At 47.8% G+C, this 12,155-nt stretch overlaps 1 protein-coding gene across 2 annotated transcripts; it reads right to left on the reverse strand.

The window, feature by feature from the left end:
* Nucleotides 1–336: 336 nt before the first annotated feature.
* DLL4 (delta like canonical Notch ligand 4) lies at nucleotides 337–11,606 on the reverse strand. Of its 2 annotated transcripts, XM_057403994.1 has the most exons (11): nucleotides 11,188–11,605; nucleotides 10,801–11,064; nucleotides 10,047–10,104; nucleotides 9,094–9,363; nucleotides 8,113–8,173; nucleotides 7,874–8,004; nucleotides 6,252–6,421; nucleotides 4,973–5,192; nucleotides 3,824–4,532; nucleotides 2,965–3,073; nucleotides 337–1,614 (listed from the first exon to the last, which is right to left on the reverse strand). In XM_057403994.1, the coding sequence occupies exons 1-11, from the start codon at nucleotides 11,239–11,241 to the stop codon at nucleotides 1,609–1,611; spliced, it is 2,052 nt and encodes a 683-aa protein (XP_057259977.1). In that variant the 5' UTR covers nucleotides 11,242–11,605; the 3' UTR covers nucleotides 337–1,608. The 2 variants fall into 2 exon arrangements, with proteins under 2 accessions (XP_057259977.1, XP_057259976.1); XM_057403993.1 differs by lacking the exon at nucleotides 337–1,614 and having other exon boundaries at nucleotides 2,920–3,073; nucleotides 11,188–11,606.
* Between the last annotated feature and the right edge of the window lie 549 nt (nucleotides 11,607–12,155).

Genomic DNA, 12,155 nt, shown 5'->3' on the forward strand with positions numbered 1-12,155 from the left:
AGCAGAAGGTCAGTAGTGGACATTATGAAGGGGTCTTGTCTGCACAGTTCAAGGCAGTCGATGAGTAAGCCCAACAACAGGATTTACAAGGGCAGGAATATCGCTGTCCGAGAGATAGCATGGTCCAGGTTTCTTCAAAGAGATCTTGTTTCCTCCCTCCTCATTCTGTCCCACCCCACGGTCTCATCTCATTCATGTCACAGCACTTTCCACTGAGGTGTCCAGTATTGCTGTAAATAGGTGTATAAGAAAAGAGCTTCTGCACACCTCTGGTTTCCAGGGGCAGGCTTCCCCTTTCTGTGTAGCAATGAATGGGGAATTTCTTTCAATGAAAGAAACAGGATGAGCCTAGAACCTTCTAACTCCAATCTCTACCTGTCTTGGCAGAGGGTGTCTCTGTGGATGCCTTGCTATTGGGTATTTGGAACTGGGATGAAGGACGGGAGATGGGGTGTTGCAACCAGATGGAGAAATTGAAGGGGGGTGGGAAGTCACACTGCTGCTTCTCCTTCAGAACATAACAGCTGCAATTTTGAGACTATTTGCAGTAGAAGGTGGCACCTAATTCAGAAACACGACATAAACCCCCAACTCTGTGTCAAAATAAGGCAGGGGGAGGGAGAGAATGAGGAAGGAGAAGAAAAAAGTAATGTCTATTCACAATCACTGGTAGTGCAAAGGGCATGAAAACAGCTGAGACAGCTCAGTACATAAAGGTTCTAGGAGCTGATTGATTTTAAACGCATTTGTAAGGCTTTAAATAGAGCTGGGATCACGCCTCCTCCTTATCAATGGGGAAGAGGCTGTACGCATTCCTTATCACAACTTTTCCTTCTCGAATGTTTAAATCCACAAAAATCCTGTCCCACACTGTGGCTTGGGTCAATCAGTTCTCCAAAGCATCACCAAATGAGATGACACGTAAATTTGGTATTCCTCTTTCCTTCCTCCTCTCACCCCTTACACAGTCTCCAATACATGCAGCAGGAGAGAGGAGAAACAAGTAGCTGTGTAGCAGGAAGTATCAACCACCCCTGCCCAATACTGTTCAGGTATATATACTGCAGAAAGAGCAGTCAAGTCTTTGTTTGGGATTGTTAGATTCTCTTAACACATTTTAGGCACTTTTAAACCCAGAAAAACATGGAGACCTCGTTTATACTGTATCCATTATGTGCATAGCAATGTGTCTTTCTTCACACCTTCCACGGTAACATCTGTGATAGTTAAGTGCCTCCTCATCTACCGGCACCTCCCATAACCAGAGTTCTGGAAAGCCAGGGGTCTGTCCATGAGGAACTGGCCTCAGTATCTCTTAAAAACAACATGTTTAACCCCTCTCTCTTCCCTCTGCCTCCCCTCTTCTATAGCCAATGAGATTTCTGGTATCAAACTTCAAACAAGGGCAGTAAGAACAAAAAGGTGTATTGCATCTTTCAGTAAATTCACAGTCTGTCCAGTTCACCCAGTTCCATCCTCCGCCTGAGAGCAGCAAGTTGCATGTAAGTAAAAACAGTCCAATCCAGTTCTGAATTGTAAACAATGCAGCAGGAACGTCCATCTACTGGCATTACCATATCTGAGGTGCAAATGGGCTGATCTTCAGTCTTATACCTGTCAGGATATAAAATAATACCAGGAATGAGAAGGAAGCACAGCACAGAGTACTGCAGAACTAACAAGTATTTCAAACCAAAGCAATTTAAGCCAGATATTACTGCAGATTAACTATCAGAGTTCAATGGTCTTGGCTGGGTCCAGAGACAAAGAATCCCCAGCAAAAGATGTTGTCTTTATGATGAGTAGCCTCTCTACCTGGACTGGGGGGGGAAGAATGCTTACAAATATGGGTGCATTAGGTCTCTGTGAAAAGCATACAGTATAGTTAAATAGCTTGTGTTCAGAAGCATGAAACCTGAATTATGTGGAGAGAGGTTTTAGGGGCTGGCATTCTGAAAACAAAATTACTTCTGGAGATGCCTGATGTAAATCTGGGAGTCTGGCTTGGGTCAGCAAGATCTTCAAAGGAAGATACGGTATGTAGGTCAGTCAGTGGGAATGAAGCGTCTAGCTGTCATCTGTACCTCTGAAAATCCTTTGACTTAGTCTTAAACTTTTAATACTGTTGGTTGACTTGTGTTCCAGCTTGCCTTCAAGGGGAAACCTGATATCCACTCTGGCAAGGGAGACAGCATCCTGCAGATCTGACTTCACAGATCACTGCTACACAGCACAGCAAGCTTCTCTTTCCTCAAGCCTGAAACTACTCCTAAAGACAGCTACACTGAAGGAAGCAGGTATTGGTTAACGTCAAATTGCCTTTAACTTCCATGAAGCCTTTTTCCAAAGGGTCAGTAATTCTTTAGGAGCTGGTTGCTTCTTTAATAACTCCTTTTTAATGTCTTCAGAGTTCAGTGTTAGGCCCTTCCTTTCTCGTGTATCTGTCCTCTGACTTTCTGTATAACATCAAGACTTCCTACATGGCTTTTATGCCTACCCACTAACACATTCAGCTACCTTCCATCTGCTGTTGGAAATCTACATAGCTTTACCCATTCCCACAGAACACAGATTATCCATTGCAGTCATGGGGAAAAAACATGGGTTTACATCAATGGGCCTATGAATGGTTACTATTCATGTAATAGAATGATTTCTATTTTTGTTGTCTAGCTATTTAAGAGGAAATAATCCTACAACATGCTGAATTTTTATGGGCTGATGTTTTGTGCTTTCATCCCCTGCTGACATATCTAAGCTCAAAATCTCTTTAATAGAATCAGGGCTGCTAATTTCCTTATATTCTTCACTGTATGTTCTGTGTGGGCCACTAAAGAGGAGAGGTGAATGCTGGGAAGCATCAGGATCCCTGAAAATAGAGTAACTTCCTTATATGCAATTCTAAAGGATAATTTGCCCCTTTACTTTGTCAATTTATGCTCGTCCACCTGTGTTCTTACTTACCTCTGTGGCTATGATGCACTCATTCCTTTCTTCTGTTATCACGAAGACGGATTGGTACATTGAATCCCTCGGAGAGCATATCGCTGATATCCTACATTCCGGCTTTTCACTAAGGCAGGGGAGAGAGAAATTAACATTAGTTGACTTCTAACAAGCCTGACTCAAAATCTATCATGCATATGGAGGGGTGTAATGAGATAGCCGTGAAGGTGTGGGAGGGGAGTGCAGAGGATGAAGTTTAACATGTTCTATGTGTTGGCAGGACATTATACCAGAAAAGTGGAAGTAAGCAATAATAGCTACTGTCTTCCTACGCTTCTGCTGTGTCCAGCCTAATAGCCTACTTCTCAGATCCCTCAGTGTAACAGCCCCAGACAAGGCTGGGATGAGCTAATGATGAGCCAAACTGATGAGCCAATGCATACTTGCCCTTTTCCTTCTTTGAAGAAGAATAGCTGTTTTTACCCTATCCTTCTCAGTAAGCAGATCATTTTGCCCTTTTAATAAGTAAAATACTTATTTTTAATCACTATATGCCTTAACTGCTCTTCCCCCAAGATGTATTGAGGAAGGAAAGACACTTCTTGCTTTCACCGCTGACTTAGCCGCTCCCATTCCCCTTCACAGTACCCATACTAGCAACACCCTGCTCAAACACTTAATCTAATTAACTTAGCTAAGGATAACACTTGGCTGTGACACACATACTGCAGTATAAAGATTCCTGGATTTGCTCTGGTTTGTTCTGTATATTAGCCATTTGAGGTTTCTTCCCCCCCCCATGTTTTCTCCTCTGCTTCTAGATTGATATGAAGATGAGAAGCCTTAACAAAGACTAGAAGGAAGACTGCATTCTCACCTGTGTAATCTGAGGGGAGACTTTTCTCCTAAACACTTTTCACTTTTGTAGTATTTCTCCTCCTGTGTCCCTCTACTTGTCAGGTCTTTTACCAGATTGTAGTCCAGTTTATGATTCTTGGGTTTGTAGTTTGATTTCTCCAGCCCACAGTCCACTTCAAGATCTTTGTTTTTGTTGGTGTTTTTGAGCTGGGAAGCTGGAATGAGATTGTCCTTCTGGAAGTCAGACAGGTTGTTCATTGTCTCCAAGTCCTGCTCTGGGTGCATCCTCATCTGTCTGATGACCATTGCTATCATGCAGAACAGTATGAGCAAAGCCACCAGTCCCACCCCCATGGATATAGCAATCCAGGGGACTGGCTTGGGAGGAAGTGTTACAGGCACTGAATAAACTGGCAATTCACAACGGTTGCCCATGAAACCAGAAGGACAGTAGCAGACAAAGTTGGCACTATAAAGTCCGCTGTAGCATGTGCCTCCATTCTCACATGGTCCAGAAGCACATTCATCTCTGGTTTTGATGTCACAGTTCCTGCCACTGTAGCCTGGCAAGCACGTGCAGGTGTAATCGTTGATCAGGTCATGACAAGTTCCCCCATTGGAACACGGGTTTCTGGCACAATCATTGATGTTTATCTCACATTTCTGACCAGAGAAACCGGGCCGACAGCGACACACACGGATCTGACCAAGGTAAAAGCAATTGCCCTCTGAGGAGAAAAAAGTACAATTAAAAACAAATTAGTCTGCAATGCACTTCACTCAGAAAGCTAAACCTCCCCAGGTTAGCATTTGGTGCTACCTCAATAAGGAGGTTATTTTACAGAACAACCTCATATCTGAAAGTTCTTTCTAGGTTACCCAATCGTATCACCATGCCTTAAAATATTCCCCTACTAAATACACTATAAAGTTAATTTAATTTACTTAATCCTGCCATCATCTGATAAGTCTTGTGCACTGTTTTGTTGCACAGAAAATGCCAGTGAAAAGCCCAGCAAGCGACTAGAATTAGGGTAGATGTGGAATACAGCAGGGAGAGGGACTAATGTACTAAAGGAAGAGTAGAGGTCAGATTGGATTTCTATCACTTCCGCACTGAAAAGCAGGAGTGATGCAGAGACACGCACTTTGGGATGAGAACACTCACCATTTGCACATGGGTTGCTTGTGCACCGGTCCACTTTTTTTTCACAGTTCGACCCTGTGAAGCCAAAAGGGCAAATACAAGTGTAGCTGGCTCCTTGGTCTTTCTCCAGGCAGGTGCCACCATTGAAGCATGGAGAATCTATACACGTCAAAGCGCTGTGCTCACAGTGAGTGCCATAGTAGCCAGGGGGGCACAGGCAGTGATAACCGTTCTCCATATCCTGCAAAACACAACATTAGGCCACTGTTATTTGATGGCACCAAATAATAGCTGTTTGCATGCTTGATTTTGGTCGTCAGTGAGCACTGTTCAGTCCCTGCCCATCCACTGATGTTCAGTCCCTGCCGCACTGATGTGACAAAGGTGACATTTGGTGAGTAAACAACTGCAGGCTGGACTTTGAGAGATACAGCTGTGAACCAGCCATATGCAGCTACACAAGATGCAGTTGTAGGGAGCCTACAGGCAGCTAGACAAAAACATTACTAACGCCACTACTGTCTACTGGGATCCTGGAGGCCTCCCAGAGCAGAATGTGGTATGTGTCAACCTGCACAGCTGGGATCAGGCTATTTGTCTTCAGCATGGGAGCCCTTTTTATTTTACAAGGGCTTACGCTGCTTTGCCATAGATAAGTCACCACCACCCAGCTCACAACCAAACTGCTTTTTCTTTCCAAGTCATGTATATCTCATGGGGAGAATGGAGCTAGGGTCTTGCATCATTAGTTTTAATCTAAACATGCATCAGATAATATTTGCTATCTATAATTGATCAGCCTTTATCAACAGGTAAAATCAATCATTGACTGAAACATACTGAAACACTAGACTGCAGGAAACTAAAACTGTAGAACCCTGGTTTACAGAAGGTGCTCCAGCTGATTGCCCTCATAGTGTCTGACACTGCAGCAGGAAACAGAAGTTTTCATTTGTTATCAAAATAAAGACTTAGCCCATTTCTGTATGAACCTTGGTTTGAGAAGCTTATTTTTTACAGGCCTGCTCCCTCACCAACATTGCATCTTGTCAAGTTCTCATAATGGCTGCCACAGAAACCTAAGGATCAGTTGACTAGTTCTAATCTAGATGATACATCTCCTCCTGTGACAGACTTCCTCCCCTGACACCTCTCGGGAAGGGTTCAGTGTGGTAGTTGTGAGTGTCAGTAACGAACCTGTGTACTATCGAATTCCCATTATGTTGTTACAGAACCATTTGTGGGTAAGGTATACTGGGGCTTGCTTCACACAAAGACTTTACATTTAAAATGCTCTCACCGTGCAACTGCCGCCGTTCCTACAGGGATTGCTGTCACACTCGCTGATCTCATGTTCACAGTCAACACCGGTGAAACCAGGTTTGCATGAACACGTGTAGCTGCCCTGGCCGGTGTTCATGCAGGTTGCTCCGTTTTTGCATGGTCTGTGGTGGGTGCAGTAGTTCAGATCTGCAAAGACAGCAGGAGATGGAGAAAATGTCTTTTATGGCTGGGAAAAGACATCCAACCCTAGCCATTCTATGATTCTGTGATGCTGATTCATATGAACACACTTTAGTCAACAAAAAAGACAGAATTTTCAATGAAGTAATTAATTCTGTGACCAACAGGAATAGTGGGGATGATAATCCAGGTAATCATCAGTAATAATCAGGAATTTCATATTACCCTCAGTTTTAGATACTTCTCTACTTCTCTATCACTGTAATACATGAGCTCTGCGCTTTGAGACCTGGCAAAAGTTTAACTTTCTTACTGCTTTTGTATACTCTCCCTTTTTTACAGGGATAAACCCATTAGCTGCAATGGGATTAGATGCCAAATGGAGAATGTACTTCCTAAGTGTGTGTTTCCCAAGTGTGTGTTCCCCGAAAGACACGCCACAACACTATGTACACAACATGTCACATACTAAAACAGTAAGCCCCATCTTTGAAAGGTGTGCTCCGAGGCACATTCTGGGGAGGGAGGGAGGCAATAACGATGTTTTGGCTTGGAGATTTAAACAAACACTGGAAATCTTTTATTGTTTATTTACCATGCTCTCTTGTTATGAATGTTGGTAGTTTAAACTGTCTAAATGCTCTGCTAAGCTTGACAGTCCCCTTTTTTTCCCCTTAAATTTGAAAGAGAGGTTAAGTGCACAAGTTCATAGGACGTAAGCAGAAAATCTTTATTATCTCTATAAATACCATAGAGTAATTGGAATACAACTGGTTAATAGATAACTATAAGCAGAAACAGAGCCATGCAACTTTACTTTTCCTGCTTTATTCAGACTTCACCATCTTAATACTTTAACTGTTCTGAAAACACTTAGCTTGCTTTGAGCACTTCATGATCTCAGTGCCAGCAATGCATATATGGCCTTGAGGACATGACTGCTCAGCTGGCTACAGTTCAGTGATTCAGTGGGTTGAATAGGTGGAAGTGGTCTGGTGTACCTTAAAATGGAACCTGTACTTTTCATTCTTGCTTACATGATTTTTCTCTCATGCTCCAGACTTATCACATGAGTTAACTTCCTTGTATGCAAAATAAGGAAGGCCCAAATGATGGTGTTTACTGCTGCTGGGAACTGTTTAGTAAATTGTTCTAGTTGTACAGGGAATAAGTTAAACTTCACTGGAGCAGGCAGAAAACTTGCCCGTTAACACTCATCCATGTTGCTGGGTTTTTTTTCCTGAGGGGAGAAAAACTTCTTTTTTTACAAGAGCTACCAAAAATGTTTGCTTGTTTTCACCCGAAATTGCAGGAATTGGTATCTAGGACAGCGGTGGTACAAACTGATGCCTATGAACATGGACCTTGCAGAAACTTAGTTCTACATCCAATGGGTCAGATTCCTTAGTACTGAGGAGTACCCAATCTTGAGCCATAAGCACGACCTCCAGAACTAACCTTGATCACAGAAGAGGCCACCCCATCCTTCATCACATATGCACTGCCACTGTGTTTTACACGTCCCGTGGCGGCAGCCTATATGGGGAATGCATTCATCACAGTAGCGGCCTTGCCAGCCGGGGCGACAGCTAAAAGAAAAGCCAAATTAAAACATTAATGACATGGAAAAGAGTTGAAGTTTCTATTACAAAGGGATGTTTTAACTGAAGTTTGGATTGTGATTGCCATCTACTCACATGCACTCTCCAGGCTTGTTGCAATATCCGTTCTGTTCAGTGCATCCAGACAGGCAGATGGCTGTAAAGAGAACATAGGAAAGCAGAAACATTTAGGTAAATACACATGGCACTACAGAATATGCTTTTTAAAGGGTGAATGCCAGCTTTAAAATAACTACTTTGGAAAGCAGTTTTGCACTTGCAAAGCCTTGTTTTAAAAATTCTTGGTACAGGGAGCTCTGGAGCAGGAGGAAGTGGGAAAGGAGAGCCAACACTTGACAAATTGTCCTTTAGTTTTTCTGTTTATGCAACAAACATGAACTCTTGCTAGAAAAGGAACAAGAGGTTTTGGCTTGTGCTCACATTAAGATTCCCACTACCACACCACAACACCCGCCTCATCTCCTCTGGCAGCAGGGATGGTAGAAGCAGTTGATGGATAAGCTGCTAGCATTGTGGCTGGAACAGGTATCGCTGATTCAAGTTTATCAGCCCAGCTCCTTTCTCAGCTAGCTCACTCTTTGCTGCTAATGCTCACAGAGGTGAAGCACAGCGCTGGCAGGCAAAGGAGGCAAAGTCCTCAGCATGCAACCTTCTCTCTCCAGACAGGGAGTGGAAAGGTCAGCACGGAAACATGGCCCCAGGAGCCTGCAGTTAACCATGCACGGCACCTTGCTGCAGCGTCAAAGCCACTGTGTTTTAAGGACTGACCACAATGACAGCAACAGCCAGGGTCAGGCCAGCTCGTGGAATGGGACAAGGGGACATGGGTTTGGGCCCCTCAACAAACAAGCTCCCTGATGGTATGGGGAGCTGTGTTTCCTTAAGGCTTCTTGGGCGCCATCCCTTCTCCCACGCTCGCACCCATTCAGCACAGAGCAGGGCCTTGGGGAGCCGAAGTGGGTGATGCTACTTAGGTCGCTGCTTCCAGTGTGTGTGTGGGGAGCTCCCAACCTCCCTCCACCTCTCGGCAGCCGTTGCCAGCGGCGGGGCACTTACGTTCGGTGCAGTACTCTCCGGTCCAGCCCGGCAGGCAGGCCAGGCTGCCGTCGGCCTCGCAGACATAGTGCCCGAAGCGGTCGTCGCGGCGCTTGCAGAGACGGGAGCAGCTCTCGCCGTAGTAGTTCTCACTGCAGACCACCCGGTAGGAGTAGCGCAGCTGGGTCAGCGGGCCGCTCTGCACGTCCTCCGACCAGTCCTCGCCCACCGACAGCGACCGCTGGATCGACATCTGGCTGATGAGCCAGTCCTCAGAGGGCGGCCGGGAGCCTGCGGGAGAGCGGTCCCGTGTCAGCGGCCGCAGTGCACCGCACACCGCCCGCCACCGAAACCGCAGCGAGAAACCCCCCCTACCCCGACGGAGGGGAGCGGACCCGGCCCCCCCGATCCCATATAGATACATATATATATATGTATAGACACATATGTAAGCGTGTGTGAGGGTGAGGTGCCCCACATACGAGGGTGGCCGTCGGGGTGCGCTCACCCCGGCCGAGGGGGCTCAGCGGAGAGGCCTTTGAAAGCGAGGGCTGCCTTGAAATATCCTTTTCCTCTCTGCTCAGAAAAACATCCCAAAGCCATTATTCCTTTCCAAAGGGCGGAATTCGAGCAAGGTGTAAAATACAGGAAAAGGCGGCCGGGGTTCGCTGGCAGCCTCCCGGCTTTCTCACCGCAGCCCGCCTCGCTTTCCCACGCCAAAAATAAACCGGAGGAAACGCAATTGTGTTGGAGATTAGGCCAGGGCAGAATCAAAGCGGCCCCTGATGGATATCGTCGGGGGACCGGCTCCTGATGGTGGGATAAAGCCGGTCCCGGGAGTTATGGTATAAACAGCTGAGCCGGGGCTGCCGTTAACCGTTTCGGGTTTTTTGGGGGGGGGGGGATATAGAGGGGGTAAAGGGGCGCTCCCGACGCGAGAGCGACCCCTGCCGGCGGCGCGCGGCTGTAGTCACCTTCCGGCAGGTAGTTGGCGGGCGCGTGCCAGGCCTGGATGATCAGCGAGAAGGTTCCCTGCGGGAAGAGAGGGGGAGAAACCGAAGTCAGACCGGACACCCGGGTACCCGGCATCCCAATGGGCACCCCAGCAACCAGCCGGGCACCCGGCCTCCCAACGGGAGCCCTTGCACCCCACCCGGCATCCCAGCGGGCACTCCGGCATCCCAAACAGGCACCCCACCGGGAACCTCACCGGGTACTCAGCATCCCACCGGGAGCCCTGACACCCCACTGGCCACCCAGCAACCCCCCGGGCACCCTGACACTCAACGGGGAACCCTACAGGGTATCCCCGGCATCCCACCGGGCATCCCACCGGGCATCCCAGCACCACCGGTACACACCCGGCACCCCAACAGCCCCCTGCACCGGCATTCTCCCCGATGCTACGCTCTTCCCTCTCCCTCCTTGCAGCCCGCGGATCCTCACGCTCCCCCCCACCCCTTTGCTTTAATAACGCTTATTATCCCAAGCGCTCCTGGACTGGGTGCGCTTTTTTAATCGCGCTTTTTTTTTCTTTTTTTCTTTCTTCTTTTTTGTTTTCTTTCCCCCTTTTTTCTTTTTTGTTATTCTCCCCCCTTTCCTCCTCCTTTGAAGGAAGTTCTGGGAATAAGTCTAAAGGCGAAAGCAGTTTGTTTACGCTGCCGCGCTTCGCCTTGCCCTGCGCCCTCCTGCCCCAGCGCCGCGATCGGGTTGGAAGTGGAATCTCACCGGCCACGTGAAGTTAAAGGGCAACTTGATGGGGCTGTCAAATCTCTCTGTGTCCTTGATGCTGAAGGAGTTTGTGCCCAGTACCGGGGTGATGATGCTGCCGAAAGTGCAGGAGCCCGGGGAGACCACAGCCTGAAAATGCTTCAAGCAAACGCGGAAGAAGGTCCTGCAGTGTGGGGAGCAGGGCTTCCCGCTGGCCAGCGACCCGTGGCTGTTAACGAATTCGTGCAGCTCCAGCTGGAAGACGCCAGAGCCGGACACCCTCTGCACAAAGGGGAGACACACAAAATAGCCAAATCAGACCTTACCCGGCTCCGCCACGCAAACTTGTGCCATCACCCACTTTACAGCTCGCGAACCCTCTTTATTTTTGCGATGTGCCATTACCTGCTGCAAAATCATTAACAGAAACGTCAAGCCAAAGGTGCGCAAGGCTGTCATCCTTGTGCTATTCGAGCTCCCAGGTCTTAGTGGGTTTAGTTTTCCTCCTGTATTCCTCAAACGGTCCAAGCGAGTGGCTCTCGGTAGAGGGAGAAAAGAGGCGCGTCACGGCGGTTCGGTTCTCCTGGAGCAACCCGCTCTTCCAAATATTCCCCGAGCACCAGCAGAAATCGGAAGGTAAAATCCAGGTGTCGATCCGCCCCCTTTCTGGGTATTAATCCTGCAGCCGACCGCCGAGCTCCGATCGCCGCCGTCGTCTTTATAAACTCCAGGGCCGGGTGGGATTGGTGGGAGCCGCGGAGGGGAGCGCTGAGCGCGGAACCGCTCCTCCTTCGGCCGGTGCTGACCGCGCTCGGTAAATGGAAAACTTGCCTCGCTTCGAGCTGTTTATATAGTTGCCTCGCATCCTCACAAGCTCATTATGTAAACTGTCAGTCAGACTCACGGGAGATCCCTCCCCTTTTCCATCTTTCCTTTCTGGAAAAAAAAAAAAAAAAAAAAAAAGAAGGAGCCAAATGTTGCGGGGAGCTCTCGTATCCAGAATTAATACCCTGCTGCTGCCGCCGCCGGTGCCGCGCTGCCCGCCGCGGGGCCGAGCTGATTACGGCCGAGCCGAGCATCTGGTGAGATATTTACGGCGCTCACCCGGGGAGAGTCCCCTCGAAAATCAGACGCCGCTCAGCAGAGCAGCCTTCCGCGGCGGGCGAACAATAGATGAAATGTTTAAACAACACGTTAGTTAGCTATTAGTTACTTGGTTTGCTCTCACTTCTCCCCCTCATCCTGTCCCGCTCCTCGTATCCCCCAGCCCGCCCTCACTCCGCGGACGGAGCTGCCCTGCTTGGAGGGAAGCTTGTCCCTGGTGGAAAGGAAAAGTAAAACGGTGCTTGCTCGACGGGCAGGCACCCGGGGCG

This window comes from Pezoporus wallicus, unplaced genomic scaffold (genome assembly GCF_028554395.1).
Source record: "Pezoporus wallicus isolate ANWC-B61680 ecotype Strahan unplaced genomic scaffold, APGP_CSIRO_Pwel_v1 contig_8673, whole genome shotgun sequence".
NCBI classification, from domain to species: domain Eukaryota; kingdom Metazoa; phylum Chordata; class Aves; order Psittaciformes; family Psittacidae; genus Pezoporus; species Pezoporus wallicus.

Bases quoted from the DNA above. Each gene is read 5' to 3' on its own strand.
- DLL4 (XM_057403993.1), bottom strand. From the start codon at position 11,241: ATGACAGCCTTGCGCACCTTTGGCTTGACGTTTCTGTTAATGATTTTG. The intron at 8,005-8,112 runs GTGAGTAGATGG...CTTTTCTTTTAG, and splicing joins AACAAGCCTGGAGAGTGCAT to CTGTCGCCCCGGCTGGCAAG. The intron at 3,074-3,823 runs GTGAGAATGCAG...CCCCTGCCTTAG, and splicing joins TCTCCCCTCAGATTACACAG to TGAAAAGCCGGAATGTAGGA.